Below are 21,296 nucleotides of genomic sequence, written 5' to 3'. Positions count from 1 at the left end.
ACCAGAGGACCACCTGCCCTCGGGGAGCTCACAGACTGGTGGGGAGGTAATCACGTATTGGCACAAATAATGACAGTTTCCAAATAAGCCCCATTCTCCAGTGCACTAGATCCCACCTGAAGCTATAACTTAACCTTGGGTGCTGGAGGAAAGGGGGCTGGGGTACGCTTTCCTTACAGGCCAGCCAGCTCCCTCTCCAGGAACCTTCAGTGGCTCCCTATTACCACATCCTAATTGCAGGCCAGACACCGTTTCAGCACAATCTCACAGATGAAACTCCTTGAGGGAGGTGATTACACAGCCCTGTTTATAGAAGAGGCAAACTGAGGGTTCATGCTAAGAAGGCATTTGTCCTACTTCCATGATCACTAATGTGAATTGAGTCCTTTGGATCAACGTGTTACTGTGGAGAATTCCCTGGAGGTCCAGTGGTTAGAATTCTGGACTCTTACTGCCAAGGTCCTGGGTTCAGTCCCTGATTGGGGAACTAAGACCCCCACAAGCTGCATGGCATGACCAAAAAAAAAAAAAAAATTACTTTGTGGAAAGAGTTGAAGACAGTGGTTGGCATCTGGGGTCAAGTTTTTGCTGCTGTTGCTTTCTTACTGGTATAGATATGAACTCAGGGAATACTAGGTCCCCACAGGGAACATCCTCACCATGTTCCAGAGGAGTTAACAACCACTCGGAGCAGGACTCTCTTGTCCAAAGTCCCAGAGGTAGGGAACAGCGGATACGGGATTCCAACCCAGGCTGGACTGGCTCCACACCCTGAGCCCTACACCGGGCCCATACAACCTTCACAATCAGCTCCCAGCCATAGAACCCACCTTTCAAGGCCCCCCCTACACACATCCTGGTCTCCAAGCCCCAGGGCAACCCCGCTACAGTTGTGCCCACTGCCCTCCCCCATCCACATGCTTACTCATACCTCAGGACACGACATCTGAAGAGAAACATTGCTAGAACAAAATATAGGACTTACGGCAAGAAAAGGGCCTTAGAGACGGAGCCCACGTCTCCCATTCTACAGAGGAGAAAACTGAGGCCCACGTACGTGGGACAGCCCCAGGAAATGATAAAATAACCAAGAGATTGGTATTACTGTAAAGCAATATTAGGGCTGTTTGTGAATCTTAACTCTGTTTCGATTGCTGTCTTTCCCTGGAGTGAGCATTTTACACAGACAATCTTGTCACACTTGATCATAATAATACAGAACACGTTTCTTGAGCATTTACCCTACATCTCTAAGGAGATTGACGTGAATTAGCTCACAATCTTCACAACGGCATCCTTAGAGAGATACCATTATAGGCTCTGTTTTTTTCTTCTTAAGCAGGTTTGTTGAGGTGTCACTTACATTCCACAGAATTCACTCATCTTAAGTGTACAGGTCAATGATTTTTGGTAAATTCACAGGATCGTGCAAGTATCTCCACAATCCAATTTTAGAACATTTTCATCACCCCCCGCCTCACCCCCAGCTGGCAAAGATCTCTTGTGCTCATTAAATGCACTTCCAACTTCCATGCTTAATCCCAGGCAGACACAAATGTACTTTCTGTCACCAGAGACATGCCTTTTCTGGACATTTCACAGGCGTGGGTCACACAACACGTGGCCTCTCATATCTGGTCTCTTTCACTTGGTGTCCTCAAGGTCCATCCAGGTTGTAAATTGTGTCAGCATGTCATTCTTTTCACGGCTGAATAATATTCCATCCCATCCATTCACGGGCCTTTGGGTTGGATCCATTCTTTGGCTCTTACAAATGGTGCTGCTACACAATGACGATGCAGACACAGAGAACGGACTTGTGGACACAGTGGGGGAAGGAGAGGGTGGGAAGAACTGAGAGAACAGCACTGAGACAAATGCATTACCATGTGGAAAATGAGACAGCCAGCGGAACTTTGCTGTGTGACACAGGGAGCTCAAACCCGAAGCTCTGTGACGACCTGGAGGAGCGGGAGGTGGGAGGGAGCTTCCAGAGGGCAGGGACATGTGTGCACCTATGGCTGGGTCAGGCTGATGCATGGCAGAGGCCAACACAATACTGTAAAGCAATTGTCCTCCAATTAAAAATAAATAACTTAAAAAAACAGTGCTGCTGTGAACATGTGTGTACAAGTCTTCCTGTAGACGTGTGTCTCCATTTCTCTCGGGCAGATTCCCAGGAGCGGAATTGCGAGGGTGTGTGGGAAGTTTAAGGTGAGCTTTCCAAGAAACTGCCAGGTCATTCTCCACCTACAGTCCCACCAGTGAGACATGTGGGCTTCCCAAGGGAGCTCATTTTCCTGAGAACGAAACTCAAGTCCAGAGACATGAACGGACGTGCTCAAGGTCTGGTAGGAAGCAGCAGTTCCTGATATGACCCTGAGCACTGTGGTCCCAAAGCCTGTGCTCTTTATTTTTTTTTTTCCCCATTTTCCAGCTCCTTTCTATTGAGGTAAAACAGAACATAAAATTTACCTTTCTACCCACTGAAGTGTGCAGTTCAGTGGCATTAAGGACATTCACATTGCCATGTAACTATGGCCACCCTCCATCTCCGGAACTTTTTCATCGTCCCCAACTGAAACTCTGTGCCCATTAAGCAATGGGTAACTCTCCATTCCCTCCACTCTCCCCCGAAAATCACCCTTCCACTTCTTGTCCCTACGAATATGACTATCCTAGATATGTCAAGAAAACTCTTCTGTTTTTCTTCTCCACTCTACTCTAATACTACTCATGAAATACTTCATCTCTGATACTCCCAGTCACCAAATGTCTGTGGCATTTGGTCACACATCAAGCAATTCATCATCAAACTTTTGTTGTTTAGTCACCAAATCATGTCTCACTCTTTTGTGACCCCATAGACCGTAGCCCATCTGGCTCCTCTGTCCATGGGATTCTCCAGGCAACCAAGCTGGAGTGGGTTGCCATCTCCTCCTCCAGGGGCTCTTCCTGACTCAGGGATTGAACTCACGACCCCTGCACTGGCAGGCACTGGCAGCTGGATTCTTCACCGCTGAGCCACCTGGGGCGTCTAGAATTCAATTCAGTTCTGGCACTGTTCACCCAGAGATAACGTCAGATCGCATAGGGTAAGGCTCAGCCCCACAAGACTGCATCTCCTCTCCCCACCTCCAGAACCAATCAAAGTCTCGGCTGTCACCATGCCAAAGCCTGTGATTCATGGTTATCCTGTTCATTCATTTATTCATCCTAAACTCTATGGAGCTTCTTGTGTTTAGAGGTAAAACATCAGCAGACAAGCAAACAAGCTCACATTCCGGTAGGAGATGCACATAAATATACTCAGGACATCAGTTCAAAATAATACTTACTGGGCTTCCCTGGTAGTCCAGTGGTTGAGAATTCACCTGCAGTACAGGGAACATGAGTCTAATCCCTGGTCTGGGAAGATCCCACACGCTGCAGGGCAGCTAAGCCCGTGCGTCTAGAAGCTATGCTCCACAGTAAGAGAAGCTACCACAATGAGAAGCCCGCACACTGCAGTGAAGACCCAGTGCAGCCAAAAGTAAATAACCAAAACGAAATTTAAAAAACAAAGAAACCAAACACTTGCTGAACTCCCACTCTGGGCTGGGCACCGTGCTAGCTGTTGATCACGCACTGTCTAGTGAAATTGACACGAGGCCGTCCCCACGAGGGGTGTCCTTCCTGGTGGGAGGAGACAGACATGAAAACACAGTGATCAGGGAAGGCACAAAGCATCTTCGAAGGGGACGATGCTGTGGATCGGGGAAACGCGGGACAAGGCGGGGGTGCGGCAGTGGGAACTCCAGGCTGTCCAAACAGGACAGGAGTGGGCCTCGAAGATAAGCAGGGACGTGTGCCAGGGGAGGGCAGAGTGGATGCAGAGCTCCTGAGGTGAGACTGTGACCTGTACGTCCAGGGAACAGAGAGGCCGGCCTGAGCGGAGGCAGAGACAGGAGAGGAGATGAGCAAGGGGAGGGGGACCAGATCCAGCAGCAACTCACAGGAGTCTGCTCTCTGCCCCAGTGAAGTGCAGACAGCGCCCCAAGGGATTCATGAAGAGGCCGGCAGGACTTGACTTCCCTTTCCTGTTTAACATTTTATACAACTATTTATTTAGGCTGTGCCACGTGGGTTGCAGTCTCTCAGTCCCGCAACCAGGGATTGAACCCAGGCCATGGCAGTGAAGGCACAGAATCCTAACCACTAGACCACCAGGGACCTCCCCATCCATCTTTTTAAAAACGAATAGATTTTAATATCTAAAGCCATTTTAGGTTCACGGAAAACTTGAGGGGAAATACAGACGGTCTCCAGCCACCTATCCTTTAAAAATGCATTTCAAAGCAATCTGCAAACATGAGTCCACATCACGGCTAAACATTTCAGCGTGTGTATCATACCAAGATATCAAATATTTATCTAACCTCCTTGTCCTTGATAAAATTTAAATTCAGTGAAAAGCATGCAGGTTATGTTGCTGCTGATGCTGCTGCTGCTAAGTCGCTTCAGTTGCATCCGACTCTGTGCAGCCCCATAGACAGCAGCCCACTAGGCTCTGCGGTCCTTGGGATTCTCCAGGCAAGAACACTGGAGTGGGTTGCCATTGCCTTCTCCAGCAGGTTATGTTACCATCTGATAAACCTTGAGAGCTTACAGAAACACCTGAATAGCACAGATTCTTCTTAAATAACTTTTTCCTTCTGGAATCGTTTTAAATATACAGAGAAGTTGCTATGGTGGCACTGAGGTTGGGTACCCCTGGCCCAGGTTTCCCGGATATCATCAAGTCCTTATCATCCAAAACCAAGACGCTAGTATCAGCAGGTTTCTATCAACCTAACGCGAGCCCTTCCCCAGATTTCGCTCCTTTTCCCTATTGTCTTTCTGTCCCAGGATCCCCCCCCACGCCCCACCCCCAGGACACCGTGTGGCCTTCCGTCCTGCCGATGAGCCTCCACTGGTCTGTGGCCACTCCTGAGGCTGCCTCGGTCTTGTACGACCCTGGCACCCGAGCGATTCCTGGACAAGAGGCCACGCCCACGCGCCCCGCGGCTCCCGGACGCGGGTACCCCATGACGTCACTGAGGCTGCTCCCCTCACCCGGACACCCCGCTTCCAAGCTCTACTCCCTAAACAGACCGCGGAAGCGAGGGGAAGAAAGCTCCGCCTTCTGGAGGGGGCTGTATCCAGACACGTTTTGGGGGAGAATTCTTCTGTCCCTCCTGTTTATTCGTGTCTTCAGTCATTTATTTGAACCCGAATGGATTCACAGCTGTTTCTTTTATACTTTGAGCGGCAAACACTGCGCTATCTCATATAAATAGTCTATATTACAGTCCAGTGCCCTCTTATGAACCTCACAGGAGCTCACCTGTGTCTGAGTGTCCGGTGTTGTCAGGGCGAGGGAAAGCACAGGGAACTCGGTGTATTCTAGTGACCATGCAAGAGAAGGTCTGAGCGTGTGTGTGTGTGTGTGTGTGTGTGTGTGTGTGTGAGTGTGTGTAACTGGGCTTCCCCAGGAAAAGGGTCTGAAAGAATGTGTGTTGGGTTTGATCCCTGGTTGAGGAAGATCCCCTGGAGAAGGGAATGGCAACCCCCTCCAGTATTCTTGCCTGGAGAATCCCACGAACAGAGGAGCCTGGCGGGCTGCAGTCCACGGGGTTGCAAAGAGTCGGACATGACTGAGCACGCACACACGTGTGTGTAACTGAAGCAGTTTGTTGTGTATCTGAAACTAACACAACACTGGAGATCAACTACACTTCAATAAAAAAAATCAAAACCAGAGGGAGAAGCAATGCTGCCCGAGAAGCGAGGGCTTCTGGCCAGTGTGTGATGAGAGATGAGACTTCAGCCCGGTGATCAAGGAGGGCTTTTGAGGAGGGGTAATTAGAGACCTGGGCTTCCCTGGAGGCTCCGTGGCTCAGTGCTAAAGGACCTGCCTGCCAATACAGGAGACCCAGGTTGGATCCCTGGGTTGGGAAGATCCCCTGGAGTAGGGCATGGCATCCCACTCCAGTATTGTTTCCTGGAGAACCCCATGGACAGAGGAGCCCGGCGAGCTACAGTCCATGGGGTCCCAAAGAGTCAGACACGACTGAGTGACTAAAGAACGATTGGAGATTTGGCCCAGACAGGCCGAGGAGCTGAGCCAGGCAGGGGCTCCGAGGCCCACAGGGTCAGCCACCTGCCCGGAGCTCACCCGCCTCTCCCGGGCACCAGCCCCGTGGCAGCTTCAGCCCTCTGCTCTCGGCACCCCAGGAGGGCAGTTCGGAATCCAGCCTCCGAGGCCAAGTCCCCAGCCTCCTGCGGCCTCTTATCTCGCCACGCCCGGCACCGTGCCTGGCACCGACCCGCGCTCTGCAGATACTTGCCGCCACTCACCCAGCCGCCCAAACCCCGCCACCCTCCTCTGCCCTCCTGCCAAAGCGGCTCTTTCACCTCCAGGAGGGAGGGGGCACTGGTGGGTCCTGACGGGAAGCCAGGGACGTGCCCGGCCGGGGTGGCCGGGAGAGAGAGCTGAGCGGCCTCCAGACTTCTGATAACGGGGTAATCAGCACCGCTACTGCTTGTTATCCAGCCTGTTTGCTGGCATCAGGCACTTCACACGCCTCTTCTGGTTTCATCTCCACAACAACTCGCTGGTTACCAACACAGACCACTCTGCCTCGCCTCGTGGCCGGGGACAGGCCAGCCTCTTGGCCTGGAATGACCCCTTCCCCCTCCCCCCAGGAGGCCCACCTTGTACCCCAGTTCTCTAGTAAGAACTGTTAGGTGGCCCCCAAGATCCCTGCTCCCCAGGTGAACACACACCTCTTCCCAATTATTCGATCAGATGTGGGTGTCAGTGCTGTTGTGAAGGGACACTGAAGCTGGAATTAAGGTTCCAAATCTCAGATAGGCATTGGCTCTTCGGTGGGCCTGGCCTCATCAGGTGACCTCCCAGTAGGAGTGTATCTTCATGGGCCTGGTACATCAGGTGACCTACCAATTGGAAGTGTATCTTTGGTGGGCCTGGCCTCATCAGGTGACCTCCCATGCAACCTCTGGAAAAAGAGACTCAAAACATGAGGGGTGTTCAAAAGGGAGGAGATTCTCCATTGTTGCCTTTGAAGGTGGAGGGGACCCCACAACAAGTGGGTGTTTGTTTTAAACCTAGAACTGCTCTTAAAAATAAGTGTATTTTTAAAAAGAAATTAAAAAAAAAAAAACCCTCAAATCAAGGAGGATGCCGATGGTTCTTCCACAATAATGACTGAACATCATTCTGTTGCATACAGGCCAGGGGGTGTTAAAATGACATGGGTGTCCAATACCTCAGGCCCTGGGGCCTCTGGTTAGAATGCATGCTCCACTGGGACAAGGAATTGTTTTTATCACTTATTTGAGATACAGTTCCTAGACCCCATAATGTGTCCATTTAAAGTGTACAACTCAGGGGATTTGGCGTTGTCACAGACTTGTGTGACCATCACCACAATCAATTTCAGAACGCTTCCATCACCCCAAAAAGAAACACTGTAAAAGAAGACAAAATAAGACAAAAAACAGAAAGAAATAAAAAACAATAAAAGAAACACCGTAGCCCTTAGGCCTGGCTCCTCACTGACCCATCTCCTGGGCAACCATTCCGTCCCCTCTCCATCTCTGAGATTTGCCTCTGATGGTGAGAGTTGCGCACTTTGCTCTGACGTGTCCCCAAAACCTGCAATCCTGCCGGCTACACCCAGCAGGCAGGCGCTCCGTGTTAAATGTAACTTGGTAAAGCACCCGCCTGCCAACGCAGGAGACACAGAGAGGTGGGTGGCTTTGAGCCCTGGGTCGGGAAGATCCCCCGGAGGAGGGTGTGACTACACTCTCCAGCATTCTTGCCTGGAGAATCCCATGGACAGAGGAGCCTGGCGGGCTACAGTCCCTGGGGTCACAAAGAGTTGGACACGAGTGAAGTGACTTAGCATGCACGCATGCAATCTGTTTTTGTTTTGAGTTCCAGTCACGACTGCGCTGTCTCGGAGCCCTGTCTCCCCTCACCCACAGTCCAGCAGGACCTTTGAGAGTCAGCTTCGTTAGAGCAGGAGACACACTGCTTCACAGTCGCCTGTGTCCTTCTCCGGGGCAGCCTCCGGACTGCTCCGGGCGGGGATGGAATCTACCTGGTCCTCTTGGCTCATTAGGCCCCGGGGACGTGGGTGTTGCCTTTGAAAGGAAGCCAGAGCAGTCCGCATCCTCGGCACACACACGTGTTCCCAGCCCGCGGCCCAGCACAGAAGCCCCGGGGGTGAGGCAAGGAGCCCACCTGTCCGAGTGAGTCCTGACTCCGCAGCTGGCCCCCAGCGGGAGGCCGGGCAGGAGATTTAATCTCCGCCAGTCTCCCTTTCCTCACTATAAAACGGAGCTAATAATAGGACCTACCTCTTCCCCACGGCTGCGAGGATTAGCACAGGGGCTGGTAATACACAGAGCTCAGTAAATACTGGCTATAATTATCGCTAAGCACGCGGGATTTATGAAGCCGTGACACACGCCCTTTGCTGGTCCATCCGCCGGCCGCCTCGCCCCGCACACGTTTCCGGAGGAGAGGCAGCAAGAATGCAGGGCGCCCCCAGGGACTGTGAGTCCTTCCCCGTGACTGGGGTGTTGGGTGAAGCAGGGTGGGGCGGCAGATAAGATGGGGCTGGTGCCAGCCTCGGGAGCGCTCCGAGGCCAGCCTGGGGACCACGGTCTCTTTCCCTGAGGGCCACGAGGAGCCAGCGGATGGTCCCGAGAAGCTGAGGGACAAAGGTTATCTCTGAGTGTTAGGAGGATGGCTTAGGGGGTGGGGGGAGACTGGAGGCCTGCAGGAGGCGGAGGCAGGGGGATGGCCCACACGGGAGAGGAAGCAGCCACGACCTTGGCCTGCAGCCCAGTGCGTGTGGAGACTGCCACGATTCTGAGCCCACCGCCTCTAGACTTCTAGAGAGATCTGGGAGGGTCTGTACAGCTGCCTTCGTCTGCCAGCCGTGTGCTTCCATTTTTACAGACGCAAAAGAGAGACAAGGTGAACGTAATTGTGATATGGTTTAGTTCACCCCATACAGTGTATTTTTTCTCCTTGTTCACAGTAGTGATGGTTTATAATCTAGCATGAAGAAATGAAAGCGTTAGTCGCTCAGATCGTGTCTGATTCTTTGCAACCCCGTGGACTGTAGCCCCCCCCCCAGGATCCTGTGTCCATGGGGATTCTCCAGTCAAGAATCCTGGAGTGGGTTGCCATTCCCTTCTCCAGGGGATCTTCCCCACACAGGGATCAAACCCGGGTCTCTGGCATTGCAGGCAGATTTTTTACCACAGGGCCACCAGGGAAGCCCCCTATAGCGGCATAGTGAACCCTGAATAACTGATCCTGAACCAGTGCAGGGTGGGAGGGAAAATACAGGGTTAGGCTCCTCATAGACTTTGATCATGCTCTATTGTGGCTGTTAATTGATTTATACATAATCTTGTTTTTTGTGTGTTTCCATTTAAAGGCACCTTGTCTAATGCACGCTGTTGACTCACTGACATTGAACTCAGAGCCAATGGTGCTGTCACACATGCCCGGAGGAAGCTTATCTATCATTTCCTCCATGAGGCACGTCCCAGCTCTCTTAGGCTTTTAGGACACCAGACAGCACTTGGGCTTTATGTTTGGGCCTGGGTAGGGGGCGTTTGAAGCTGTAAAATCACCAACAAAAAGCCCAATACTGTGGGGAAAAAAAAAGATGGTCCTTTACTGCGAAGCAAGCTTGTTCACCCTTAGCTGGGAACACGTGTCAGAGACAGAGGTGCTGGCCGCTCTGCGCATGCCTGCCGGGGGTTACAGTGACATCTCAGTGGATAGGCAAATTGGCCAATACAGGAATCCACCCAATGATGAGCTCGACTGTATATCCAAAACATTATCATGTCATCATGTAATTAATAGAAATGTCACCCACGGATAGCTTACATGCTCTTTTTCGTGCTAAGTCTTTGAAAGCCGGGGTCTATTTTGTATTCACAGCACATCTCAATTTGGCCTGGCCACATTTCAAGTCCCAAAGAGCCCCACACAGCTGGTGGCCTGCGTATCAGTGCAAGTCCCTGCAGCTTTCTTCACACTCTCCAAGGGCCCCGTGAACTCAAAAATAAAAATTGGAAAAGCAACGTCAGATATGGCCACCTTGGAGAGAGCTGTGTGGCAATACCTAAGAATTTAGCTGCACGTTCTTCTTTCCACCCATAAAGTCCACTTTGAGGCCAGTGCCCCATGAAGTGTACCACTTTGCACCAGACAACCCACATAAGAATGTCCTTTGCACCCCTGCCTGTAAGAGCACCACAGGGGAGAAAAAGAAAATGTCTTTGCTCGGAAGAATGCATATGTAAAGCACAGCATGTCCACACACTAGACTCTTCAACATTTTTGCAAAGAAAGGAACCTGAAGTCCCTGAAACAACACGGAAGAAACGCACAAACAGGGTTGAGCGGATGAGGACAAAAGCAAGCTACGGAAGGTCAGGGACCTGATACTATTTATACAACATTAAAAACATGCAAGGCGATACTCTAGGGCAGTCAGGGATTCATATATATGTAGCAAAAGTATTTTCTTTTTTAACATGAAGAATAACAAACATCTCCTTAGGGATGGTAGTTACTTCTGGGATGGAAGGGGAGGATTTGGAGAAGGGTAAGTACACAGAATGTTCCAATTATATTTGACAAGTTGTATTTCTTCAGCTGCACACTTCTGGGCAAGGAGACACTAGTTATGCTTTTTTGGGATATTTTAGGCATGTGTGCCTGAGATATTCTTTTGCACAAGGAACCACAGCGAAGTTTTGTGCTGCTATGTGACCTGGTCAGACGGACCGTGAGGGGGCATGTGTGGCTTTGACAAATACTAGAACTAAGATCACAGGTCGATGGTGAGGGTTCTGTGAAACTCCTGGATGGGGGATAAAGCCTCCAGAACAGTATCTGGCCTGCTGTAACTGCACCGGTGTGTCTGTTGCCAGAAATCATATGGCTAAGCAATTACTCTCTTCTAGGTCCTACGTCTAGTGTCTTCATCCATTATTGTATTTAATAGTGTTTATTCAGTGTATGTGCTGAAACTGAAGCTCCAATATTTTGGCCAACTGATGTGAAGAGCCAACTCACTGGAAAAGACCCTGATGTTGGGAAAGAGGGAAGGCAGGAGGAGAAAGGGATGACAGAGGATGAGATGGTTGGATGGCATCACCGACTCGACGGACATGAGTTTGAGCAAGCTCCAGGAGATGGTGAAGGACAGGGAAGTGTGCTGCAGTCCACGGGGTCACTAAGAGTCAGGCATGACTGAGTGACAACAACAACAACAAAAATCCAGTGTATGTAGGAATAAGGCCACCCACCCCGTGGGTGTGCCTGAGAGAAACATGAGTGTCATGAGCACAGGCGGGCAGGCGGGGAGCCCAGTCCTCACGAGGCACCATGATAACCGCCAACAGTCAAGGCTTCCCAATTAGTTTAGAATCTTACTCGTTACAGAGGAAACACACTGATTTAATGGTAGGGCTTTTTTTTTTCTTTTTATCTCTCTCTCTTTTTTTTTTCTTTTTGGCCCAAGGATGGTGGGGAGTTGGGGGGGGGGGGGCTGGGCAGCTAAGCTATCAACTGCTCAACCTTTGAAGTACAATTTTTTCTTTTTTTTGACCATGCTGTGTGGCTTGTGGGATCTTAGTTCCCCAACCAGGGATCAAACCTGGGCCCTTGGTGGTGAAAGCACAAAGTCCTAACCACTGGACCGCCAAGGAATTCCCTTTTTCCTTTCTTTCTTTTTTATTTTGAAGTGTAAGTTAATTCTTTATGTCTTTACATGATCTCTATTTGGAAAAAGATATCAAATATAAATAGCATAGAAATTAATGCTGGATGTAACGTATATGACAGTACAAACTGCATGTGTGTGTTAAGTTGCTCGGTCGTGTCTGACTCTCTGTGACCCCAGGGACTACAGCCTGCTAGGCTCCTCTGTCCACAGGGATTCTCCAGGTGAGAATCCTGGGGTGGGTTGTCATTCCCTTCTCCAGACACAGTGTATATAATATCTGATCATGCATAGTGCATTTATTACTGTGTTAGATACAATCAACATACACTAGGAATGCATGCTTCAAATGTTAGCTGTTTCTTTAACAGTAACACTCTGAGTAGGACCAGCAATTGCTCCTGTTTCTTAAGGAGGAAATGAGGCAGGGAGGCAGCTGGGCACTTGGCCGGGGTGTCAGAGGCAGGAGGAGGTCACCAGAGGAGCCCCTGAGCTGGAGAGTGAGGGCCACGGGAGGGGGGCGGGCCCAGAGCCTAGCTTCACCCAGGGGTGTGTGCACCCCGGGGCCAGGGCCGGAGCACCCCCTCCCCCGGCACACCTGCCTCTCCAGGTCACTCCGGGTGACCCCATGGGGCAGTGTTGCTAAAAGGGGAGGTGCAAAGCTCCGCGGATCATCGGTGAGCCTCAGGCGGGGAGGCGGGGGTGCTGGGGAGGGTGGAGGCCTGCAGCGGCCCCTCTGACCCTCCCCCCAGGGCCCAGGTGGCCAGCTCTGCAGCCCGACCTCTCAGCTCCCGCCCAGCAGCTGGCCTGCAGGCCTCAGCTCCCCCACGGCCCTCCCCACACACTCACAGCCGCCCCAGGCCCCCAGGGCAGGGGCTGAGCCCCAGCCTGCATGGTAGGGGGTGGCACAGAGGGCAGCTTGGAGTCCCCAGAGACTTGGGGACCCTAGCGCTGCCTGTCGCCACCTGCTGGTCCCTGCCTCAGTTTCCCCATCTGTAAATTGGAAGCCATCACTTTATTCAGCGAAGACTTGTAGGGAGGACTCTCTGAAGTCTTGAACAAAAAGCAAACAATGAGCCAGGGAGGGCCTGCCGCCCGATCAGCATTGGGTGAAAAGCCTCCACCGCATTATTTAATTCTAGTTTTTGAATCAGTAAGATGCTGTGTTGCTGTTGTTCAGTCGCTCAGTCGTGTTGGACTCTTTGCGACCCCCTGGACTGCAGCTCGCCTGGCTTCCCAGTCCTTCACTGTCTCCCAGAGTTTGCACAGATTCACGTCTGTTGAGTTGGTGATGCCACAAGGGAAATTCAAATACTAGGAAAGACAAAGGTTGCAAAGCTTCCCCAAAGCTGTTTAGACACCGAGTACCGACCCCACTAAAGCAGCCACAGGAGGCGAGTATGGGGAAACGGGGGGATGTGGAACACAGACTGGGTGTCAGCTCATCATAAAGAATTACCGTTTGCAATTGAAAAAAAGTTTAGCCACTGAGCTGGAAATTTTCCTTCCTTTGATGGGAGACAGAAACCTGAGGCACAGTTTGTCCTGATGTCTGAAGCCTACTGAATCGCTTTTAGCTTTTTATGAGGGAAAATTTCCAGCAGAACCAAAACTAAAAGTAAAGACATGTCCTTGTTCTCAGCAACATGTGGGCAGCTGTGTGCCAATCCCATGCCCTCACTGGAGTCGTGATTTTCCAAGCAGGAGTATTTGAAATCAAACACCAGACGGCGCCTCATTTTACCCCAGAAGATTTCCATGGGCTGCAATTTACTTTAAAACACGCCATCGCCCCAACAGAAAAGAGAGCAAGCCAGTAGGGCAAAAAATAAAAAAAAAAGGAACATGTGTGAAATCTGGTCAGTGGACCCCGGGCGCAGCCTTTTCTTGCTCTGATCCGTGCTCACAACTTTCCACAAGCCCCGGAAAGTCAAAGAGCAAAGGCAGCTCCGTCCGTGCCCCGCCTCAACCCATGCAGGCTCCCAGGGCCAATACGCGAGCCGGCTTCCGGGGACCCTTCCAGAAGCCGCGTCTTTTATTAATAGCAGGTTGTAGTAGTAGTGGAAAGCAACCAGGCTGAGTCACACAGGGCTGGCCCGGCCGCCCCACACCTCCTCCCCTCTGACCCGCTCGCTGCTCAGAACCTCAGTTTCCTGCTCTGTAAACTGGGGCTAAGGCCCCGCCGTTCTGGGGGCGCCCGGGAGGACTCAGTGTAAAGGCCCGATCTGGGAGTGGGGCGCAGAGCCTTGCTGTGTCCAGCAGAGAAGCCTGCCCCCAACCAGGGTCTCCATCAGCAGCTGAGAGCTCCTGGCCCTGAGCGAGGAGGGGCCGGGGGCCTGCGTCCAGTGCTCAGGGCGGCCGTGGGGGCTCTTATGTGAAGGGGCTCTGGGAGTGGGCTCCCGGCCCCCAGAGACCGCGGGGAGGCTGGATGCACAGGGCCCGGGGCCCCCTCCCAGGTACAGGGCACAGAGCACCCGTCTCCCCACTGCCCGCTGCCCTCCGGCCCTTGGGGTTCAGGCTATGTTTTGTCCCCTCTGTCCTGGGAGCAGAGCCCAGAGTCCAGGCTGGTCTAAGTTTGGACGGGGGAGGGAGGGGGGCCGCGGGGCGGGGAGGTGTGGGGGGACGGGATGTCTCTGAGCTGTCCCGGCCGGAGAAAGGGAGGGACAAAAGCAGAAACAAAGACGGCAGGGAGACGGACGGGAGGCCGGCCAGAGCGGGGGACAGACAGGGCCTCCCAAGACAGACGGACAGGCGGCTGCAGTGGGGACAAGAGCGGGGGCCCGGGGACCAGCAGACGGGCAGGGAGACCCCGAGACCTCGGGCGCTCGGACTCGGGCTGGGCCAGGCCAGGGAGGTCCAGGGAGACGGGGTGGCCGCTCAGGGCCGTCTCCCGGCCCAGACGTGGGGCGACACGGAAGTGGGCCCTGCAGACCAGCCCCCTGGCCTGGGCTCCCCTCAGGGCTGCAGCAGTGCTCAGTGGGTGGGTGGTTTTTCGGGGAGCCCAGACCAGGGGTGCTGGCCCGACCCTGAGATGGAGCTCAGGGACCCCGAGAAGCAGGAAGATGGGGATCCGGAGGTGAGAGGCAGGAGATAATGGAGAGAGGAGGGATGGGGGAGGGCCGGGGAGCCAGACACAGAGAGACATCCCAGACCCGGGGAGCCCGAGGAGACACAGCGAGACTGGGGCCCCGGGAGACACGTCCCCAGATAGAGGGGCAGGAGACACAGGAAGAGAGGTGGATGGAGAGAGAGGCGGGCGGGGTGGGGGGTGCGGGCTGGGGAGGAGGCGGCCCCAAGTGAGGCTGGGGGCTTCTGTGGGGAGCCCCAGATGGCCGTGGGCTGCGCCACCGAGACAATCACCCGTGACCCAGCCAAGGCCTGAAAACAGGTGGCCCGAGGCGGGGTGAGTCACTGTGACTCACCCTCCTCGCTGGGGACAGTGACCCCGGGCCCCCAGGCCCCCCGGCTCGGCCCGCCGCCATGACTGACCCCTCACCCCCCGCCCCGTCCCTCTCCTGCAGGAGGACACAGCCACGGCCCTGCAGAGGCTCGTGGACCTGACGGCAGCCAGGGTGACCCCCGTGCGGAGTCTGCGAGCCCGGTACCGCCTCATCCGAAGGCTCGGCTCCGGCTCCTACGGCCATGTGCTGCTTGCCCGGCCTCGCCAAGGGGGTGAGTGTGGCCATCGAAGGGCAGACCCCAGGACAGACCCCTCTTAGGGTCCGCGGTAGCCACCTCGATGGGAAGCATCCCTTCGGGGAGCTGACTAGGACCCCTCCTGATGGGGCTCTCAGAATGTCAAGAGCTTCATGATCGCCCAAGGAACTGGAGCTCTCACCCAGAGAGGTGGAGAGGCTTGCCTGAGGTCACTAGGATCGCTAGTCCAGTGGCCACATCCCCCAGTTCACGCAAGAGGAGACGGAGGTCCAGAGAGGGTCAGGCAGTGGTGCAGGGTCACACAGCAATCTGAGACAGAGCAGAGAGCGTCCCCAGGGAAGGGGTCCTCCAACCTCCCCCTTAACAGATGAAGAAAGGAGAGGCACGCAGAGGTCAAACCCCCGGGTCTGATGCTCAGGGCGCCCTGACTTGTCCTCTGCCCCCGCCCCCTGGCAGGTCGGGCCGTGGCTCTGAAGCTCCTCCCGCGGGCCTCGGTCTTCAGAACCACCTTCCTGAGAGAGTTCTGTGTGGGCCGCTGTGTGTCGTCACATCCAGGCCTGCTCCAGACGCTGGCGGGACCGCTGGAGACCCCGCGACACTTCGTCTTCGCCCAGGAGTACGCACCCTGTGGAGACCTCAGTGGGATGCTGCAGGAACGGGTGAGGCGGGCAGGCGGGGTCTCCTCCTGGTCTGACGGCCCTCCTGCAGGCCTGTCCCCCACCCTGACCCCCAGAGGGAGCGCCGCATTAAGCCCCTAAGGGCGTTAGCTGCTCAGTCGCAGCCAACTCTCTGCGACCTCAACACCGAAGTGGGTCGCCATACCCTCCTCCAGGCCACCTCCTTCTTTCTCTTTCTCAGCGCAGTTCCATGACTAACCCCAACTCTGATCCATCCAACCATCCGAACACAAATGCCTGGACAGAGAGGCTGGGATTGGGGTAGAGGACAGATCAGGTCTGATGAGAGGGTGAGGACAGAGGCAGAGATGGGATGTTAATGGCAGTGAGACTGGGAGGGGTGAGGGTGGAGATGGATGAGCTGAGCTTAGGACAGATGAGAGAGTGAGTGTGGAGAAGCCCAGGGGTGGGGCTTCAGAGATGGCTGAGGGTGTGTCTGTGTATAGGGGGAGTTGGAGAAGGACTGTAATGGAGTTCTCTCTAGAAAGAAGAGGTCAGGACTGAATCCATGACTTTCTAGGGGTACTTGAGTGTGACGTTAAGGTGGGGTCATCTTTAGAGATAGCTTCCCAGGTGGCTCAGATAGTAAACATCTGCCTGTAATGCAGGAGACCTGGGTTTGACCCTTGGTTGGGGAAGATCCCCTGGAGAAGGAAATGGCAACCCACTCCAGTATTGTTAACCTGGAGAATCCCATGGACAGAGGAGCCTGGTGGGCTACAGTCCATGGGGTCACAAAGAGTCGGACGTGACTAACCAACTTACACTTCCACTTTCATCTTTAGGAATAAACTTTGGATTTGAGATAAGTTTGTGGATAAAGAGGAGGAAAGAAGGAAGCAAGGGAAATAAGGAGGAAAAGAGTGGGATGGATGGAAGGAAGGGTGGAGGGACAGATGGATGGGTGGCTGGGTGGCTGGGTGGATGGGTGGATAGATGGATGGATGGGTGGGTGGATGGGTGGATGGATGGACGGATGGGTGGGTTGGTGGATGGATGGATGGGTGGATGGGTGGGTGGGTGATGGATGGATGGGTGAATGCATGAATGGGTAGATGGATGGGTGGGTGAATGGGTGGATGGATGGATGGGTGGATGGATGGATAGGTGGATGAAGGGATGGGTGGATGGATGGATAGGTGGATGAGTGGATGGATGGATGGGTAGATGAGTGGATGGGTAGATGGATGGATGGGTGGATGAGTGGATGATGGATGGGTGGATGGATGGTGGGTGGATGAGTGGGTGGATGGGTGGATGGATGGATGGGTGGATGAATGGATGGGTGGATGGATGGATAGGTGTATGAAGGGATGGGTGGATGGATGGATAGGTGGATGAGTGGATGGACGTATGGGTGGGTGGATGAGTGGATGGATGGATGGTTGGTTGGGTGGTGGATGGATGGATGGGTGGGTTGAAGGATGGATTGACAAATGGGCAGAGGGATGGATGAAAGAAAGGAAAGGTGGATGGATAGATGGGTGGATGAGTGGGTGCATGGATGGATGGATTGAAGGATGGAGGAATGTATGAATGGCTATCAGATACTAAATAACTGGACAATATTGAGCTGCTGACTAGCTGATGGATATGGATACTGAGTGGAACACTGCTGTATATACTGTTCGATAGATGACAGGTTGGGGTTAGGATGGATGGATTGCTGTCTCACTGCCTGGCTAGCTGAATGGACAGATCTATCAATTGATTAATGAAGCAAATGCTGGGACTTTCGAACTGGGTCTGAGTTGGAGATGGGACCTCAATTAGTACAGGACTAAGATTAGTTAAATTCATTAGTTAAGTGTGACATTTAGGGTTTCATTGGAGATCTCCGTGGCCTGTTGAGTGAAGATAAGCAATGTAAGGAGTGTCAGGACAAGGTTCGATGGAAGTTAGAGAGCTTCTGGTGAGATGTGGGATCCTGGTGAGGAAAACGTTTGAGGGTGGGTCTACAGGGATAGCTGGTGGTTGGGGATGACCTGGAGAAGGTGTTGGGAGATGTGTCAGGGACTCTCCTGGTAGCCAGTGGTCCTGGGATTCGGGCTCCTGAACCCCAGGAAGCAGCAGAGAGGAGGAACGGAGGGTGACCTTTGCCCTCTGCCTTTGACCCCAGGGCCTCCCAGAGCTACTGGTGAAGCGGGTGGTGGCCCAGCTCGCCGGAGCCCTGGACTTCCTCCACGGCCGGGGGCTGGTGCACGCAGACGTGAAGCCCGACAACGTGCTGGTCTTCGACCCTGTGTGCAGCCGCGTGGCCCTGGGGGACCTGGGTCTAACCCGGCCCGAGGGCAGCCCCACCCCGGCACCCCCAGGGCCCCTGCCCTCTGCGCCCCCCGAGCTCTGCGTCCTGCTGCCCCCCGACACCCTGCCCCTGCGGCCTGCCCTGGACTCCTGGGGGCTGGGCGTGCTTCTCTTCTGCGCGGCCACCGCCTGCTTCCCCTGGGACGTGGCGCTGGCCCCTGACCCTGACTTTGAGGTCTTTGCAGGCTGGATGACCACCAGGCCCCAGCCGCCTCAGCCGCCACCCCCCTGGGACCAGTTTGCGCCCCCCGCTCTGGCCCTGTTCCAGGGGCTCCTGGATCTGGATCCTGAGACCAGGAGCCCCCCGCTGGTCGTCCTGGACTTCCTAGGAGATGACTGGGGGTTAAAGGGGAACAAAGAGAGAGCCGGGGGCTTGGGGAGCATGTCCAGCGAGGGTGGGGAGGAGGAGGAGGAAGAAGGGGCAGCAAGCCTGGAAGAGTGGTCAGAGGAGGAGGACAGTGACAGCGGGGGGAGGACGGGCACAGATGGGGGAGAGCCCTAACCAGGTGACCAGGACAGGTGGCCAGAGTCCGGGCCAGAGGCCCCGCCCCCAGAGCCCACGGCCACCTGCAGGAAGACAGCTGTGCCCTGGAGAACTGAGAGCGCCCTGCGCCTCTCCCAACCCAAGGCTGTGCTCAGATGCACGACTCCCCTCCCAGCTGATGACCCAGGGGTCTGGAACCCCCAGCCCCTCCTCCTTCAGACCCGGGGGTCCAGACCCCCAGCCCCGCCTCCCTCAGACCTGGGGGTCCAGGCCCCCATCCCTTCCCCTCTTAGACCAGGAGTCCAGGCCATCAGCCCCTCACCCTTCAGACCTGGGGGTCCAGACCCCCAGCCCCGCCTCCCTCAGACCCGGGGGTCCAGGCCCCCATCCCTTCCCCTCTTAGATCAGGAGTCCAGGCCATCAGCCCCTCACCCTTCAGACCCGGGGGTCCAGACCCCCAGCCCTGCCTCCCTCAGACCCTGGGGTCCAGACCCCCCAGCCCCTCCTCCCTCAGACCCGGGGGTCCAGTCCCCCATCCCTTCCCCTCTTAGACCAGGAGTCCAGGCCATCAGCCCCTCACCCTTCAGACCCGGGGGTCCAGTCCCCCATCCCTTCCTCCCTTAGACCAGGAGTCCAGGCCATCAGCCCCTCACCCTTCAGACCCGGGGGTCCAGACCCCCAGCCCCGCCTCCCTCAGACCCTGGGGTCCAGACCCCCCAGCCCCTCCTCCCTCAGACCCAGGGGTCCAGGCCCCCATCCCTTCCCCTCTTAGACCAGGAGTCCAGGCCATCAGTCCCTCACCCTTCAGACCCAGGGGTCCAGGCTCCTGGCCCCTCCTCCCTCAAGGACCCTCTCTCTCCCTTCTGTTCTGTCTCGTCTTCCTGAGAGGAGGTGCCATGTCTCCCGCACATGCGTTTCTGCCCCGTGGGGACATGTTCGGTGCCTGTGGACCTCTGAGCGGTCACTCCTCTCGTCTAAGACCTTAGTGGATGCCCGCTGACTACGGCTTTCCAACACCATGGAACCCTCACCTGCCATCTCTTCCACTTTCCTGGGCTCTGGGTGATATTACAGGAGTCACTCATCCTTTCTGGACCTAAATCAACATATATGCACACACAGGCACACATGCACACATGTCCACAGATGCACAGATGCACACACGTGCACACATGTGCATGCACACACAAATACATGCACATGTGTGGGCACACGAGCACGTAATGTGCACACATGCATACACACATACACACTCTTTCTCCTGCCTACAGACTTTTGCACACCCAGCATTCTCCGAGAATGCCTCCTTTCCAACTCCAGGCCTCCAGGAAGCAGAGCCCCCCGGGGGCCGCTCCCGCTGGCCTGGAGTCCGTGGCACAGTGACCTGTGCCCCCACTTCACATCTCCCCTCTCGGGCTGTCCGGGATGCACCTGATCCTTCTCACCTGTGCATCCTTTTGGTTTCTCCTCCTGTCCCAAGAGTCTCCTAGGCCAGCTCCCCGAGAGCATGCAGTCCCGTCCACAGCGAGGACCACGACTGGTCTGCAAGGATCTCTGCCAGACCCCTGGCCGGCCCCATGCACCCCCCACAGCCCAGTACACAGACCCGCAGGCAGCGGGTGGCACTGGACCTGAGGCAGCGTCCCCTGTACCCAGCACAGTCACAGCTGCTGGAAGCCTGATCTGAATGCTTCCTAGATTCAACCATGTGAGCTCCCCACGTACAACGGGCTGTCTGGGACTGAATCCTGGGACAGATAAAGGCTGCTGTGGACCTGGGACCAGTCTACCATTTGACTGACAGTTCCTATCTTCCTTTGGACAAATGGACGTGTGGTCGGTGAGGACTCACCTGGTGGTGAGCTGGGGGAAGCGACGTGGGAGCTCAAAGCAGCTGTCTTGTGCATCCAGAAGTGATTCTGGGATATGGGACTTCCCTGGAGGTCCAGAGGTCCGCCTCCCAACACAGGAGGTGCAGGTTCAATCCCTGGTTGGGGAGCAAAGATCCCGCATGCCTCAGAGCCAAAAAACCAACACATAAAACAGAAGCAACATGGTGACAAATTCAATAAAGACTTAAAAACAATGAAAATGATTCTGAAATCAAAAGCTTACTTAAAAAGAAGCAAGTGAGTTGGCATCGGTCATCTGGCTCTAAACCTGGGCAGGGGTGTGCAGCCCCCCAAGCCCCCTCCCTCAGCCCTGGGGGTCCCTGCCTGCACCCCCACCTTGCAGTCTGTAGCCTTGGGCCGGGGACGCCCCTCCGCCCGGCACTTCCCCGAGGCCCTCCGGCCCAGTTGCCGCACCACCTGCTCCCCTTTGCCCGCGTCTGAGGTCATCCCTCACTGCATCGTTCTGGAATCCTGT

The 21,296-nt window shown here is 54.7% G+C and overlaps 1 protein-coding gene across 1 annotated transcript; it reads left to right on the top strand.

The window, feature by feature from the left end:
- Positions 1-1,774: 1,774 nt before the first annotated feature.
- On the top strand, positions 1,775-21,062 carry SBK3 (SH3 domain binding kinase family member 3). The gene is made up of 7 exons (XM_070451570.1): positions 1,775-1,844; positions 4,888-5,059; positions 6,256-6,457; positions 14,707-14,883; positions 15,329-15,479; positions 15,921-16,123; positions 18,261-21,062. The coding sequence occupies exons 1-7, from the start codon at positions 1,775-1,777 to the stop codon at positions 18,945-18,947; spliced, it is 1,662 nt and encodes a 553-aa protein (XP_070307671.1). The 3' UTR covers positions 18,948-21,062.
- The last annotated feature ends 234 nt before the right edge of the window (positions 21,063-21,296 follow it).

Source organism: Odocoileus virginianus, chromosome 20 (assembly GCF_023699985.2).
Source record: "Odocoileus virginianus isolate 20LAN1187 ecotype Illinois chromosome 20, Ovbor_1.2, whole genome shotgun sequence".
In the NCBI taxonomy this organism is placed as follows: domain Eukaryota; kingdom Metazoa; phylum Chordata; class Mammalia; order Artiodactyla; family Cervidae; genus Odocoileus; species Odocoileus virginianus.
Note: the sequence above shows the minus strand (reverse complement) of the source record. Positions and strands in the feature narration are given on the sequence as shown.